The sequence below is a fragment of the Ceratotherium simum genome, chromosome 9 (genome assembly GCF_057802395.1).
Source record: "Ceratotherium simum simum isolate JZ-2026a chromosome 9, ASM5780239v1, whole genome shotgun sequence".
Taxonomy (NCBI): domain Eukaryota; kingdom Metazoa; phylum Chordata; class Mammalia; order Perissodactyla; family Rhinocerotidae; genus Ceratotherium; species Ceratotherium simum.
In genome coordinates, this window is record NC_141908.1 from 57,352,677 (window position 1) to 57,370,415 (window position 17,739).

General features: G+C 42.3%; 1 protein-coding gene across 1 annotated transcript in view; it reads right to left on the bottom strand.

The window, feature by feature from the left end:
- Positions 1-17,739, bottom strand: part of TTN (titin) — a 271,430-nt gene that overhangs the window by 32,289 nt on the left and 221,402 nt on the right. The window contains exon 276 of the mRNA XM_087435440.1: positions 609-17,714. Within this exon, the coding sequence (XP_087291566.1) occupies positions 609-17,714 (17,106 nt within the window). The remainder of the gene's footprint in view (positions 1-608; positions 17,715-17,739) is intronic.

A 17,739-nucleotide genomic window follows, 5' to 3' on the forward strand; every position in this document is an offset into this window, starting at 1 on the left:
ATGATAAAATTTATCCCAAATTTATCATGGGTATAAAAATGAAGAATGAGATGAACAATCTTGTAAGAAACTTCATCATACAATTTCTGCACATACACACTATATATATATATGCAGTCAAATTCAATTATACTTAAATTCCACACATATTATCTACTTCCAGCTATGTAAATTTCTAAATTATTATTTTTTGTGTGTGAGGAAGACTAACCTTGAGCTAACATCCCTTGCCAATCCTCCTCTTTTTTTGCTGAAGAAGACTGGCCCTGGCCTAACATCTGTGCCCATCTTCCTCTGCTTTATATGGGGCACTACCACAGCATGGCTTGATAAGTGGTGTGTAGGTCCATGCCCGAGATCTGAACCTGTGAACCCTGGGCCACTGAAGCGGAGTGTGTGAACTTAACCACTATGCCACCGGGCTGGCCCTCTAAATTTTTTTTATCAGCTAAAAACTTTCTTTATTAGAGATTTCATTTTGTGTTATAGTATGAATTGTTTGAGGTGTGGACCAAAAGCATTTAAGGTTAGACAATAATTAGAATGATTCACACTATTCTAGGAAAATTAATACAGATATGTAGATTTTCTTTGTTCTTAAAACATACCTGTTATTTTTACTCCATCCTGCGTTTCAGCTGGTACGCCAACACCAAACTCATTTTCTCCAGAGACTCTGAAGTAGTAAATCGCCCCTTCTTGTAAGTTGATAACTTTGTAGGAGAGGCGGTTACAGCTGTTGGTCACAGAGACCCATGCTTTCTTACTGGCCTCACGTTTTTCTATGTGGTAATTCTTCACTGGTGCTCCACCATCGTTTTCAGGAACGTCCCAGGATAACACTGCAGACTCTTTGGTGACGTCGTGTACAGAAATATTAGCTGGAGGACCAGGAGAATCTAAAACTTTGACAACTAAGGTCAGTGAAGCAGCATTCAAAATATTCTGAATTGTTAATGTGTATTTTCCAGAATCATTTCTGTTGGCATTTTCAATAGTGAGTGATGTACGAGAGTCTGTGGAATCAATATAAGCTCTAGCACGGAGGTCAGTGTCTGGCTTACTCCACAAGACACTGGGTACTGGTCTTCCTCGGAAAGGCACAGTTATAGTAAACGAGGCACCAGCCTTGACAATCAAGGTCTTCTTCATTTCAGTGTCAAGATCAAATACAGGTTCTTCTTCTCTTTCCTTTGCTATCTGGGGATCGGAGCTATCACTGGGATCACTAGCACCAACCTTATTGATGGATCTTACTCTGAAAACATATTCGGCTCCTGTTGTTAGTCCACTTATTGTATATTCTGTGCCTCTTAAGTTCTGAATGGCAGTTTTCCAGTCAGTTTCATCAGATGTTTTATATTCCACAGTGTATCCAGTTACTGGGGCCCCACCATCAAATAAGGGCTTAACCCAGCCAATAGTTATATTTGTCTTGCCTGAGTCCACAATTTTGGGTTTGGATGGAGGAGATGGTAAGAACATTGGATCTTCTGCCCGAATTAAAGGAGAGGTTTCACTTGGAAGGCTTAGGCCAGCAGCATTTTCTGCATAAACCCGATACTCATATTCACATCCTTCTCGAAGTCCTGTTGATTTCACTCTCAGATCATAAACTGGTTTTTTGTTTACACGCACCCATCGCAGGCTGTGTTTCTCTCTCCTTTCAATTATATATCCAGAGATTTCACTGCCTCCATCACTCTCAGGTCTTGACCAGCAAAGCGTCATAGACTCTTTGGTCACAGAGGTAATTTCCAAAGATGTGGGTGGACTTGGAACTGTAAATGGATCTAGTGCCTTTACAGCCACACTCTCCAGAGGCTCACCAACACCATATTTATTAACGCCTGTTACTCTAAAGATGTATTCATTGCCTTTGAGTAACTTGGTTACTTTACAGGATGTTGTCCTTAACTCTCCTTCACATATTGTCCATGCAAGGCGGCTTGTTTCACGTTTTTCTACAATGTAATAGTCAATATCTGCACCACCATTTTCTTGGGGCGGTCCCCAGGAAAGAGAGCATTTCTCAGCAGTGAGGCCATATATTTCAAGTGGTCCTGCTGGTGGGCCAGGCTTATCAAGTACCTTGCAATTAACTGCCACAGACCGAGTTCCTGCAACATTCTTCAGTGTTAGTACATACTGCCCAGTGTCTCGTCTGACACAGTCTTTCACTGTTAACAAAGTATTATAGTCCGTTGAGACAATTTCTGTTCTTGCTCTTTCTTCAATTTCTACACCATCCTTGGCCCAGGAAATTACTGGCAGAGGTCGCCCTGCAATGTCTGCATTTATCTTAAGAACCTCTCCAGCCTTGACAACAATAACATCTCGGAACTTGACATCCATCATAATTCTTGGAGCCTCAACATCATCTTTAACTGTAATAGGTCCAGTGGATTCAGATGGTTCACTAACTGAGTCAGCAGCATTCTTTGCAAAAACCCGGAATTCATAACGTTGATCTTCCGTAAGTTCAGTTACTTCAAAGTATGTTTCTTGTACGTTAGTATAATTGCACTTCAGCCACCGGCCATCTGGTAGTTCTCTACGTTCAATAATGTATCCTGTGATCTTAGCTCCACCATCATAATGTGGCTTAGACCATTTAAGTGACACTGATTTTCTTGTGATATTTGTGACTTCAGGTTGTCCAGGAGGGTCACAAGGATCTCTTGCAGGGACTGGTTCACAAGATTTACTGCATTTACCAATTCCAGCAATATTTTCAGCATATACACGATACTCATACATCAGTCCTTCATCAAGGCCAGAGACTTTCATTTGAGTATCAGCAATGAGGATTTTATTTGCTTTTGACCAAAGAATGCTGCTTCTTTCTTTATACTCAAGGTGGTAGCCAATTACTTGACTTCCTCCATCATTAACTGGCACTTGCCAGCATACAATCATGGTAGATTTTGTGGCATGCACAACTTTAGGAGTACCAGGAGGACCTGGGGGGCTGAATGGATACTCTGCAACAACGGCTGGAGAGTCACTGTAGGAGCTCTTTCCATAGCGGTTTTCTGCACAAACACGGAATTGATACTCACTTCCTGTTGTCAGACGAACTATTTTAATGGATGTTCTTGCAACTGCTTGTGAAACTACATGCCAAGTTGTAGAAGTGGTTTCTCTCTTTTCAACGATGTAATTGCTAATTTGGCAGCCACCATCATATTCTGGAGGATTCCAAGAAATGGTTATATTGTCACAACTAACCTCATCAATATGTATAGGTCCTGGAGGTCCTGGTCTGTCAAGGACAATTACAGTAATAGGAACTGTTATGGATCCAGCACTGTTTGAAACACATAATTCATAAGTTCCAACATCTTCCCTTGAGGCTTCCTTAATGGACAGTGATGTTACAGTCTTTGAAGAAGAAACATTGACTCTAGTTGTCTCTCTAAGAGTCTGACCATCTTTTTTCCAGCTTACAGTAGCTTGGGGTCTTCCTTTAAATGGAACATCAATCTTAAGTTGGTCTCTAGCCTTTACATTGTAAGTATGGAAAGGAAGCTCAACTGAAGGCTTTATCTCAATATCCCTTGCAATTACTGGCACTCCAAGTTGTCTTGGATCACTTCTTCCTTTTTCATTAACAGCAGCTACCCTGAAGATATACTCTTCTCCTGCAGTTAGGCCAGATATAGTTGCTTCTAGAGTCTTAACTTGTGTGCAAGTGCTCCATTTTTCACTCCCTTTAGTCTGCATTTCAACTACATAACCAGTAATTTTGCTGCCACCGTCACTTTCTGGTTTCTCCCACTTAATTGTAGCTGTGTTACTGGTCACATCAACAAGAGTTACTCTTCCAGGTGGAAGGGGTGGTTCAGAAACTTTAACGGGTTCACTTGTTTCAGCTGGCAAACCAATCCCGTATTCATTGCAAGCCAAGACTCGGAAGTAGTAAGAACATCCTTCTTGTAGATTTTCAATTTTAAAAGTATTCTTAGTGCAATTGTTTGTAACAGTAGCATATGCTTTTCTTGTAGTTTCTCGTTTTTCGACAATGTAGTTTGTAACCTTAGCTCCACCATCGATAAGTGGCGGTTCCCAAGACAATGTCACTGAGTCTTTCTTCACTTCTTTTACAGTCAGATTCACGGGGGCACTTGGTGAGTCAAGAACTCTGACATTAACAAAAGCTGTTTTAGAGCCACTGTTATTTTCTAGTGTCAGGTTATACCGACCACTGTCAAATCTGGTAACATTATCAATCACCAACATTGTATATGAGCTGGTCACCTCAATCTGGGCCCTATCAGTGAGAATGCCTTCAGCTTTTTCCCATTTAACTTCAGGTTCTGGTCGACCTTTGATAGTGACAAACAAGCGTAAAGTAGCACTTGCACGCAGAATGACCATCTTTCTGAGATCAGCATCAAGTTCTATTTCTGGTGGCTCTAGCCTCTCTTTAGCAACAACTGAACCAGGTATAGTTGCAGGCTCACCTACACCTTCAGAATTGATGGCACAAATACGGAAGTTATATTCAGTATTTTCTTTAAGCTGGGTCACTGTGAACTGCTTTCCTTGTAATCCTGTTGGTGGAGTGCAAATTGTCCATTCATCAGCAGTGGCTTCTTTGACTTCAACAACATAGCCCTTAACAGGTGCACCACCATCATAAATTGGCTTATTCCATGCCAGGGAGACGGAAGATCTGGAAGTGTCTGTCACTTTTGGATTACTTGGTGGACCTGGTGGATACAAAGCATCAGATGCGCGGTAGTAAACAGATGGCTCGCTGGGTTCACCCACACCAGCTGCATTTTCAGCAGCAACTCTGAATTCATAGGAATGACCCTCAGTAAGGCCAGTTACCCTGAATCGGAGATCTGTTAGTGTTTTCTTGTTGCACTTGGTCCATCTAATGCCTTCCTTATCTCGTTTTTCAAGAATGTAACCCTCAATTTCAGCACCTCCATCATCCACTGGGCGAGCCCATGTTACTACCATAGAGTCTTTGGTGATTGTTGAGGCTTCAGGTGGTGAAGGAGGACCTGGTGGTTTATAAGGATTACGGGCTATAACAGGCTCAGATTCCAAGGGCTCTCCGACTCCATATTTATTCACAGCCATGACACGGAAAATGTACTCATTTCCAGGAAGAAGTTTAGTGACTTTGTAGTTAAGGGCCTGTACCTCAGTTGAAACCTGGGTCCATGAGAGTCTGCTTGTCTCTCTCTTTTCAATGATGTAGTGTGAAATATTAGCACCGCCATCTTGCAAAGGTGGGTTCCATGCCAAGTAACATTTTTCAGCAGTAACCCCAGAAACCTTCAGAGGCCCTTCAGGAGGCCCTGGCCTGTCAAGTACCTTTACAGTGATTGGTATAGACTTTGTACCACCAACATTGCTGAGTTTCAGAATATATTGTCCTCCATCAGTACGTATACAGTCTTTGACAACAAGAGTTGTTTTCTGAATAGTAGACTTAATTTCCATCCTAGCAGCTGTTTCTTCAAGCTCTTTTCCATCTTTTAACCAAACAATATCAGGTATAGGTTTGCCGCGGATATCAGCTTCAAGGACAAAAGTCTCTCCTGCATGAACAACGATGACATCTTTATATTTTGGATCCAGGGAGGCATTTGGTGCATCAATTTCATCTCTCGCAGTAATGGCACCAGTGCTTTCAGATGGTTCACTAAAGTTGCCAGCTGCATTTCTTGCAATTACTCTAAATTCATATCTTTGGTCTTCGACAAGTCCACTCACTGTAAATTCAGTTTCCAATACATTGGTAAAGCTGGCTTTCATCCAACGGCCATCAGGTAGGTCTTTCTTTTCTACAATATAACCTGTTATTTTGCTACCACCATCATAGGCAGGTTTCTTCCATTTCAGTGTGACATTGTTTCTTGTAATAACAATGGCTTCAGGGCGACCAGGTGGGTCACATGGATCACGAGCAACATAGCATTCTGACACTTTGCTAGGCTTGCCGATGCCAACAATATTTTCAGCAGAAACTCTGAACTCATACTCAAGGCCTTCGTCAAGCCCAGTTGTTTTGAACTTGGTGTCTGGAATGGGAGTCTTATTTAATTTGATCCATAAAATGCTATTCTTTTCTTTCTGTTCAAGATGGTAGCCAATAACTTTACTACCTCCATCATTAACTGGCTCATGCCATTGCACAAGCATTTGATCTTTTGAGATTGATGTCACAAAAGGAGTTCCAGGTGGTCCAGGTTCTTTAAATGGATATTGTACAATAACTGGTTTAGAATCTAGGTGGGCACTTTTTCCATATCTGTTTTCTGCAAAAATTCTGAACTGGTACTCAGTGCCTGTTTTCAGTTTGGTTATTTTAATTGTTGTTCTTGCAACTGTTGCTGATACCATCTGCCAAGTGGTGGTGGTTGTATCTCGCTTCTCTACAATGTAGTTGCTTATTTGGCAGCCACCAGTATAGGCTGGAGGTTCCCAAGATATGACCACAAAGTCTGCACTGACTTCATCAAACCGAACTGGTCCAACTGGAGGTCCAGGCTTTTCCAAAACAATAATGCTGAGATTTTCTGTTGCTGTACCTGCGCTATTTGTTGCTGTTACGGTGTACTTTCCAAAGTCATCTTTGTTAGTTTCTTTAATGTGCAAAATAGTTGAAGTAGCTGTTTCCTCAACATTTACTCTTGTTGTCTGTTTAAGAGGCTCGCCATCTTTGACCCATGAAATTTCAGGTCTTGGTCGGCCAATAACTGGAATTTCGATTTTAAGATCTTCTCCAGCTTGGACACTATATGTGTTAAATGGTAACTTAAAACTAGGCTGTATAGTCAAGTCCTTGGCTATGACAGGAACACCAAGCACTCTTGGATCGCTTCTTCCTTTCTCGTTGTAAGCTTTGACACGGAAGTGATATTCTTGTCCATAACTCAAACCAGTAACAACTGCATTACAGACTTTGGATTCAGCCACAACACTCCATGTCTCAGTTCCTTTGGGCTGCATTTCAACAACATACCCCAGGATTCTGCTACCACCATCATGTTCAGGTTTCTCCCACATAAGCGATGCACTGGTCTGGGATACATCAGTGAGTGTAACCTTTCCTGGTGGGGAAGGAGGTTCAGCAGCTTTCACAGCATCAACAGTTTCCACTGGAATACCAACTCCAAATTCATTTTCAGCCATAACTCTAAAGTAATAAATGGCCCCTTCTGTAAGATTCTCAACTTTAAAGCTTGTTTTGCTGCATTTATTACTCACATTAGCATATGCTTTTCTAGTTGACTCACGTTTGTCAATAACATAGTTCTTGACCTTTGCACCCCCATCAATCATGGGGGGTTCCCATACGAGAAGGACAGAATCTTTTTTCACTTCTTTGACTGCCAAATTCTGCGGTGGTCCTGGGGTGTCAAGAACTTTCACAGTTACAAAAGCAGATTTAGATCCACTGCTATTTTCCAGCTTGAGAACATATTTTCCAGCATCATTTCTATCACAGTTATCTATTGATAGTTGGGTATAGTTTACTCCCTTTTCAATTTGGACCTTATCTGTGAATTCACCTTCCTCTTGAGACCAAGTGATCTCAGGTGTTGGACGCCCTTTGAATGGAATGTGAATTCTGGCAGATCCACCAGCTCTTACAACAATTCCTTTCCTTAATTCAGAGTCAACGTCCAGTTCAGGTGCTTCGAGTTTATCTTCTGGTTTCACAGTACCAGGAACGGATGTAGCCTCACCTAAACCAACTTTATTGAGGGCACAGACTCGTATTTTATACTCTTGGTGTTCAGTGAGTTTTGAAATTTCAAATCGAGTGGCTTTCAGGCCAGTCTGTGGAGTAACTATTTGCCATTCTTCTTCATCTGCTTTACATATTTCTACTACATATCCCAGGATCTCGCTGCCACCATCATAGATGGGTTTACCCCAGGCAAGTGTAATTGAATTTTTAGTGGTGTCTACAACATGTGCATTGATGGGTGGGCCAGGTTTGAACACAGGATCGCAAGCCTTATAATAAACTGTAGCTGGACTTGGTTCTCCAACTCCAGCAGCATTTTCTGCAGAGACTCTGAATTCGTACTCATGATCTTCTGTTAATCCTGTTACTCTTAGGCGCAAATCTGTAACACGGCGTTTATTACATTTTATCCACCTAATGCCACTTCTGTCTCTTTTCTCTATAATGTAACCAATAATCTCACTTCCACCATCACTATCTGGACGGTTCCAACAGACAGTCATGGAGTCCTTGGCAATGTTTGTGACTTCCAAGCTTTTTGGTGGTCCGGGAAGCACAAACGGATTTTTCATTAGTACTGGTGCAGATTCCAAAGGCTCTCCAACACCATATTTGTTGACAGCCATTATACGGAAAATATATTCATTCCCTTCTAAGAGTTTGGTAATTTTCAGGGAATTGGTCACAACTTCTGAAGCAACAACAGTCCAGGCAAGTCGACTCGTTTCTCTCTTCTCAACAACATAGTGAGAAATGTCACTGCCACCATCTTGAAGTGGCGGAGACCATGTTAAATTGCATTTTTCAGAAGTGACTCCGGTAACCTGGACTGGCCCTTCTGGAGGTCCTGGTCTATCTAATACTTTTACATTTACTGGGAATGACTTAGAACCTGCAACATTGGAAGCTCTTAAAATATACTGTCCACCATCAATTCTAATGGCATCCTTTACAATAAGTAAAGCCTTGAAATCGGTGTTCTTTATTTCAAATCTAGCAGATTCTTCGATTTCCTTATCTCCTCTTAACCACTCAATGGTAGGTAGGGGCTTTCCATGGACATCAGCCTCAAGCCTGAATGTTTCTCCAGCATTTACCACAATTGTGTCTCTGAATTTTGGATCCATTGAAATTCTTGGGAGTTCAACCTCATCCTTGGCAGTTATTGGTCCAGTACTGTCAGAGGGTTTGCTTAGTGTACCAGCTGCATTCTTTGCAATGACTCTGAATTCATATCTTTGATCTTCAGTAAGACCTGACACAATAAACTGAGTTTCAATGACATTTGTGAAGCTAGCTTTCATCCAACGACCCTCAGGCAAATCACGTTTCTCTACAATGTAACCCGTAATCATACTTCCACCATCATATGCAGGTTTGGTCCATTGTAAAGTGATTTCATTTCTTTTAACCATTATTGCTTCTGGGGTTCCTGGTGGGTCACAGGGATCTCTGGCTACATAGCATTCAGAATTCTTGCTTGCTTTGCCTACGCCAACAATATTTTCAGCATAAACTCTGAATTCATATTCAATGCCTTCTTCAAGATTGACTGCTTTAAACTGGGTGTCATGAATAATAGTTTTGTTGACTTTTGTCCACAAAATACTATTTCTTTCCTTTTTCTCAAGGTGGTAACCTATGACTGGGCTTCCACCGTTATTGACTGGTTCATGCCACTGTAGGACCATAGAGTCTTTGGAAATGGCTGTGGCGAATGGTGTGCCTGGAGGCCCTGGTTCTTTGGAGGGATATTGAGCTACGATTGGATCAGACTCCAAGGCAAAGCTTTGTCCATATCTGTTTTCAGCGAATATTCTGAATTGGTATTCTGTACCAGTTTTCAGTTTGGTCACTTTGAGTGTAGTTCTGGCAACAGTAGCAGAAACAGTATCCCATACTGTGGTGGTTGTATCTCTTTTCTGAACAATGTAGTTGGTGATCTGGCAGCCCCCTGTATATAGCGGAGGGTTCCAAGATAATGTAATACTTTCAGAGCTGACTTCATCGAATTTAACAGGTCCTTTTGGAGGATCAGGTTTATCTAGAGTTATAATTTCAATAGATGCTGTTTTCTGACCAACAATGTTAGCAACTGTGATTCCATAATGTCCACCATCATCCTTATGAGATTCTTTAATACTGAGTACGGTAAGGTCAAGTGAATCAGTAACATTAATTCTTGTAGTCTGCTTCAGAGGAAGATCATCCTTAGTCCAGGTAACGGTTGGCTTAGGACGTCCAGAAATTGGCACTTCTATTTTCAAATCTTGGCCAACCTGTACACTATAACTGTGGAATGCAGGTCTTACATCTGGCTCAATGACCAGATCTTTGGCAACTATTGGAACTGCAAGGGACCTAGGATCACTTCTGCCCTTTTCATTTACAGCAACAACTCTGAAAAGATACTCTTCTCCCTGAGTTAGGTTGGTAATTACTGCTTCAAGGGACTTCACTCGAGCACACTCTGACCATTTCTCACTGTGTTTAGCTTGCATTTCCACAATATACTGAATGATTTTACTTCCACCATCATGTTCAGGCTTTGTCCAACTCAAGGAGACACTATTTCTGGTGACATCATCCACAGTTATTTTTCCTGGGGGTTGTGGGACTTCTGCAACCTTAACTGGATCAGCAGTGTGGGCAGGAAGGCCAATACCAAACTCATTCTCAGCTGTGACTCTAAAGTAATAACTGCAGCCTTCTTGGAGTTGGTCAATCTTCCAAGAATTCTTATGGCAATTTGTTACAACCGCAGCATATGATTTTCTTGTGGCTTCACGTTTCTCAACAATGTAATTTTTGATTTTGGATCCACCATCCAACAAAGGTGGTTCCCATGTAATTGAGACTGAGTCTTTAGTGATTTCTGTGACTTTCAGGTTAACAGGTGGACTTGGTGTGTCCAGGACCCTCACGGAAACAAAGGCAGACTTTGTTCCACTGCTGTTTTCTAATGTGAGAGTATATTTTCCACTATCATATCGGTTGACATTGTCAAGAACAAGAGAGGTGAAACTGCTAGTGACATCAATTATAGCTGCATCTCGGATTTCACCATCCATCTTCCCCCACTTAACTTCTGGTGTAGGACGACCTTTAATAGGAACAAATAACCTTAAGGAGCCACCTGCCCTTATATTTATAATTTTCCTTAGTTCTAGGTCAAGATCAATGTCTGGAGCTTCCAATTTTTCTTCAACTATAACAGGTCCAGGGACATCAGCATGTTCTCCAACTCCAGCTTTATTAACAGCACAGATACGGAAGTTGTATTCATGCTTTTCCAACAGCTTCTCTACTTCTATATTTGTTTTATTGATTCCAGTTGGTGGAGTGCACATTGTCCATTCACCAACACTCACATCACATTTTTCGACAATGTATCCTTGGATTTCACAGCCACCGTCATATATTGGTTTGCTCCAAGAAAGGAAGACAGAAGATCTGGTAGTATCTATGACTTTGGGATTGTTTGGAGGTCCTGGTTTATAAATAGGATCACAAGCCTTTTGGTAAGCGGAAGGTGGGCTTGGTTCACTAAGTCCAGCAGCATTCTCAGCTGAGACTCTGAATTCATAATTGTGATTTTCTAAGAGTCCAGTTACTCTCAAGCGCAATTCCCCAATCAGACGTTTGTGGCATCTTGTCCATCTAACACCCTCTTTATCCCGCTTTTCAAGAACATATCCAAGAATTTCACTGCCACCGTCAGATGCTGGCCTTTCCCATACAACAATCATTGAGTCCTTGGTCACTGCTGTGATTTCTGGAGCCTTTGGTGCATCTGGCACTACAAATGGATTCTTGGCAATTACTGGCTCAGATTCAAGAGGTTCGCCAACACCATATTTGTTTACAGCCATTATACGGAAAATATATTCATTGCCTTCAAGAAGCTTAGTAACCTTGCAGCTGAGAGTTTGCACACTGGCATCAACCACAGTCCAAACTAAGCGGCTGGTTTCTCTCCTTTCCACAATATAATTTATGATGTCACTCCCACCGTCCTGTAGTGGGGGTTTCCAAGCTAGAGTGCATTTCTCTGCTGTAACTCCGGATATAACAATAGGTCCTTCAGGTGGCCCTGGTCTATCAAGAACTTTGACATTTACCACAACTGATCTCTCCCCTGCAACATTTTTGGCCTTTAATATGTAATTTCCACTGTCGACACGTACTGCATCCTTTACACTGAGACTGGTGGCAAAGTCAGTGCTCTTTATTTCTAATCGAGCTGTATTTGAAAGTTCCTGATCAGCTTTTATCCACTGAATGGTTGGTATTGGTTTGCCATAAATATCTGCATCAATCCTGAAAAACTCACCAGCATGAACCACAATTGTGTCCTTATATTTTGGATCCATACTTATTCGTGGTGGATCTACCTCATCTCTTGCTGTTATTGCTCCCGTGCTTTCTGAAGGCTCACTAAACACTCCTGCAGCATTTCGAGCTATAACCCGGAACTCATATCTATGATCTTCCACTAGGCCAGTTACTTCAAACTGAGTGTCAATAACATTTGTAAAACTAGCTTTCATCCAACGCCCGTCAGGCAATTCTTTCTTCTCAACAACATAACCAGTGATCTTGCTTCCACCATCATAAGTGGGTTTCTTCCACTGAAGAGTCACAGAATTCCGTGTGACAATGATTGCCTCTGGCCGCCCTGGTGGATCACATGGGTCACGAGCTACATAGCATTCTGACACTTTACTTGGCTTGCCGATGCCCACAATGTTCTCTGCGGAGACTCTAAATTCATATTCAATGCCTTCGTCGAGGCCAGTTGTTTTAAACTTGGTGTGAGGAATAGGTGTTTTATTCAACTTAACCCAGAGGATGCTATTTCTTTCCTTGCGTTCTAGATGATAGCCAATGACTTTGCTACCTCCATCACTGACTGGCTCGTGCCATTGTACTTCCATGCTGTCCTTGGAGGAGAGGGTTACAAATGGTGTGCCAGGAGGACCAGGAACTTTGAATGGATACTGGGCTACAACAGGCTCTGAAGTGAGGTAGGTACTCTTTCCATATCTGTTTTCAGCTGCAATCCTAAACTGATATTCACATCCAGTCTTTAATCTGCAAGCCTTTATCATTGTCCTTGCAACAGTAGCTGACACAATTTGCCAGGTAGTTGTGGAAGTGTCTCGTTTTTCTACAATGTAATTATTGATAGAACTTCCACCATCATACTTAGGTGGGCTCCAGGAAAGAGTAATACTATCAGCTGTCACTTCATCCATTTTAACTGGGCCAGTTGGAGGCCCTGGTTTGTCAAGAACAATAATGTTAAGGGTTTCAGTAGCTTCACCAGCTGAGTTAGTCAGTTTAACTGTGTAATGTCCAACATCTTCTCGGCAAGCTTCCTTTATTGTCAGTAGTGAATTATTTTCTGTGCTCTCTGCATTTACTCTAGTTGTCTGCTTCAGTGGCACATCATCCTTATGCCAGGTTACAGCTGGCGTAGGGCGTCCAATGAATGGAACATCAACTTTTAGGTCTTCACCTGCTAGAACAGTGAAAGTATTGAACAGGAGTTTGAAGGCTGGTGGAATGACAAGATCTTTGGCAATTACTGGCACACTCAGTTGTCTAGGATCACTGATGCCCTTTTCATTCTGAGCTGAAACACGGAAAGAGTATTCTTCACCCTGTATTAATCCAGTTATAGTGGCTTCGGTGACTTTGACTGTGGCACATGTGACCCATTTGTCACTGCCTTTGCTCTGCATCTCTACAATGTAGCCTAGAATTCGGCTGCCTCCATCATGCTCTGGTTTCTCCCACGAGAGTGACACACTGTTTCTTGTGACATCCACCAAAGTTATTTTTCCTGGAGGAAGAGGTCGTTCTGATGCTTTCACGGATTCTGCAGTTTCAGCAGGCAGCCCGATGCCATATTCATTTTCAGCGAGAACCCTGAAATAGTAACTACAGCCTTCTTGAAGCTGGTCTACCTTCCAGGAAGTCTTGTGGCAATTTGTTGCAACAGTTGAATATGCTTTTCTTGTTGATTCCCGCTTTTCAACAATATAGTTCTTTATTTTTGAACCTCCATCAAGGAGAGGAGGCTCCCATGTCAATGTGACAGATGTCTTAGTGACCTCCTTTACCTTGAGATCCTGTGGAGGGCCTGGTGTGTCTAGTACTCTAACATTGACAAATGCAGACTTGCTGCCTGAGCTGTTTTCTACAGTTAGTATATATTTGCCACTGTCGAATCTGTTTACATTTCCAACAATAAGCAGGGTATAAGAGCTGGTGGATTCAATGCTAGCTTTATCTAAAGATTCTCCATGTTCCCGGGTCCACTTCACCTCAGGTGTAGGCCTTCCTTTGATTGGAACAAAAAGTCTTAGGGTACAACAAGCTCTGATAGTAACAACTTTGCGCAGGTCAGCGTCCAGTTCAATCTCTGGAGGCAGCATCCTCTCTTCAGCCTTTGGAGTTCCAGGAACAAGTGCAGGTTCCCCAATTCCTTCAGAATTCATGGCATAGATGCGGATTTTATATTCCTGATTCTCTACGAGGTTGGTGATGGTGTAAGAAGTTGCCTTGAGCCCAGCTGGTGGAGTGACTATCCACCATTCATCTTCCTCTGGCAGGGCAATCTCAACCATGTACCCAGTGATTTCTGAACCACCATCATAGATAGGTTTATTCCAAGCAATTGAAATGGATGATCTGCTTGTGTCCAGAACACGCGGGTTACCTGGTGGGCCAGGTTTATACACAGTGTCACAAGCTTTGTAAAAGGGACTGGTAGCACTTGGTGCACTAATTCCAGCAGCGTTTTCAGCCATAATCCTGAACTCATATTCATGTCCTTCTGTCAGTCCAGACACTTTATATCTTAAATCGGTAAGAGTTCTTTTGTTGCATTTCACCCACCGTTGCCCAGCCTTATCACGCCGTTCCACGATATAATTGATGATTTCACTTCCGCCATCAGAGTCAGGATGTCCCCAGCAGACAACCATCGAATCTTTAGTAATAGCTGTAACTTCAGGGTTTTTGGGTGGATCAGGGCGTCCAAAAGGATCTACTGCAAGCACAGGCTCTGATTCCAGTGGCTCTCCAACTCCATATTTATTTACAGCCATGACACGGAATATGTATTCATTGCCTTTCAAAAGTTTAGTGACCTTTAGTTTTGTTACTTGGACTTCTGAGGCTACATTTGTCCATGCCAATCTGCTGGTTTCACGTTTCTGAACTACATAATGCTCAATTTTGGCACCTCCATCATCCACTGGAGGCAACCATGACAACACACATTTTTCTGATGTTACTTCAGATACAGCTAAAGGTCCTTCAGGTGGGCCTGGTCTATCAAGAACTTTGACATTGAAAATGTGTTTAGCAAAACCACCAGGATTAGTCGCTGTAAGGGTGTAGGCACCACCATCCCTTCTTGATGAATCCTTGTTTACCAGATTAGTAGAGAAATCTGCAATTTTTATTTCTAATTTTGCTGTGTCTTCAAGCTCCTTTCCATTTTTGGTCCATTCCATTGTTGGAGGTGGGCGACCTGAAACATCAGCTTCCAGCTTAAATGTTTCGCCTGCTTTTAATATAACTGTATCCTTAAATTTAACATCCACCATTATCCTTGGTGCTTCAATATCATCCCTGCATGTGATAGCATCTGATGGCTCAGATGGTGGACTAATAGCCCCAGCAGCATTTTTGGCAATCACACGGAATTCATATGCAGCATCTTCTGTTAGGCCGCTGACTGTAAATTCATTCTCCAAAATGTTGCTGAAGTTGGCCTTCAGCCACCGTCCATTAGGAAGATCTTTCTTTTCAACTATATAACTGGTAATTTTAAAGCCTCCAGTATATTCAGGCTTAGCCCATTTAAGTGTCACTGTGTGTCTAGTAATATTTAGAGGAACTGGTTTCCCAGGTGGGTCAATGGGATCCAAAGCAAATGCAGGTTCAGATGGCTTGCTTGGCTTGCTTTTGCCTGCCATGTTTTCCGCAATCACTCGGAATTCATAAGCAATACCATCTGTAAGTCCACTTGATTTGAAAATGTTGCCTGGTACTAATGCTTTGCTCACAGTCTGCCAGAGAATACTATTTCGTTCTTTTCTTTCAATGTGATATCCTAAAATGGGGCTTCCACCATCAGAAAGAGGCTCATGCCAGCTAATTGTTATTGAATCTTTGGTAACTGCAGTTACCTGAGGGGTACCAGGAGGCCCAGGAACCTTAAATGGATAGTTGGCAACTACAGATGCTGATGTGATGCCTGGTCCAACTCCGTATCTATTTTGAGCTTTCACCCGGAATTGATACTCCATTCCCGTAGTAAGGCGAGTGGCTTTATAAGTAGTGCGTATAACGGTGGTTGCTAACTCAACCCATGTAGTACTGTCAGTCTGTCGCATTTCTACTACATAGTTGCTTATTGGTACACCTCCATCGTTCTCAGGTGGGTCCCAAGAGAAGGTTATGAAATCAGATGAAACTTCTTCAAATTTGATTGGTCCAGTAGGTGGCCCTGGGATATCATGGACTTGAATGGTGATGACATCACCAACCTCTCCTACAATGTTCCTTGCTGTTAATGGATAGGGCCCACTATCACTTCTCACACACTCATTGATATTTAGGATGGTTGAGGTTGCTGTATTCTCAAAATTAACTCTCTGTGTCTGTTTAAGAATTTGGTCTCCTTTCTTCCATGTAACTGTGGGCTTTGGTCGACCAAGCACTGGAATTTCAACTTTGATGTTGTCACCAGCTTTGGCAATGACTAATTTCTGATAAATGCCACGGAGGTCCAGTTCAGGAAGCATTGTCTGCTCCTTGACAATGACAGGTCTGCTTTCTCTAGGGGCACTTCTCCCTGCACTGTTCACTGCCATCACTTGGAAGGTGTATTCTTCCCCTTCAGTTAGATTCCTCACGACACATTCCAGCCCCTTCACAGTTGTGATGTGGGCCCACTGGTCAGAGCCTTTTCTTTGGGCTTCAATCACATAGCCAGTGATCCTACTACCACCATCATGTTTTGGTTTAGGCCACGCCAGGCTCACCGTGCTCTTTGTTATGTCCATAATGTTAAGACTGTCTGGTGGCGATGGTGCTTCGGAGGCTTTCACAGGTTCTGTTGTTTCTGCTGGCTCACCGATTCCATACTCATTTTCTGCCATCACTCTGAAGAAGTATTCACATCCTTCAGACAAGCCAGTAACTTTATATGTGCATTTATGGCACTTAGTGGTGACTGTGGAGTAAGATTTCCGTGTTGCTTCTCGTTTCTCCACAATATAGTTTGTTATACGTGAGCCCCCATCTATCAGAGGGAGGTCCCAGTGCAAGGTGACACTCTCCTTTGTGATGTCAGTAGGCTTCAGGTTAAGGACGGGTCCTGGTGTATCCAAGACTCTGACGTTAACGAAGCCGCTTTTCTTCCCAGCAGGGTTTTCAATGGTCATCACAAATTTACCAGTGTCATATCTGTTACATTCTGGGATAATCAGAAGAGTAAATGATTCCGTATTTTCGATGTTAGCTCGGTTTTTAAGGTTGATATCATCTTTGGTCCATGTCACTTCAGGAGCAGGACGACCTTTAATTGGCACGAATATTCTAATACTGAGTCCTGCTCGAACAACGAGTGTTCTTCGAAGCTCAGCATCTAGTTCGAAATCAGGAGCCATTTCTCGTTCTACAATTTCAACATTTGGAATCACTGCTGGCTCCCCAACACCTGCATCATTGATGGCACTGATTCTAAAATTGTATTTTTCTTTAGTCTGAAGATCAGGGACAACAAACTGAGTGATTCTGAGGGCAGTTCCTGTTGTGTCTTTTATCCAGGCCTCATCTCCTACTTTTTGATGCTCTACGACATAGCCAGTGATTTCAAGTCCACCATCATAATGAGGCTTGCCCCATGCCAAAGAAGCAGATTTCTTGGTAGTATCAGTGACATGTGCATTTGAAGGTGGTCCTGGAGGATCTGAAAAAGAAACAAAAGACACAAA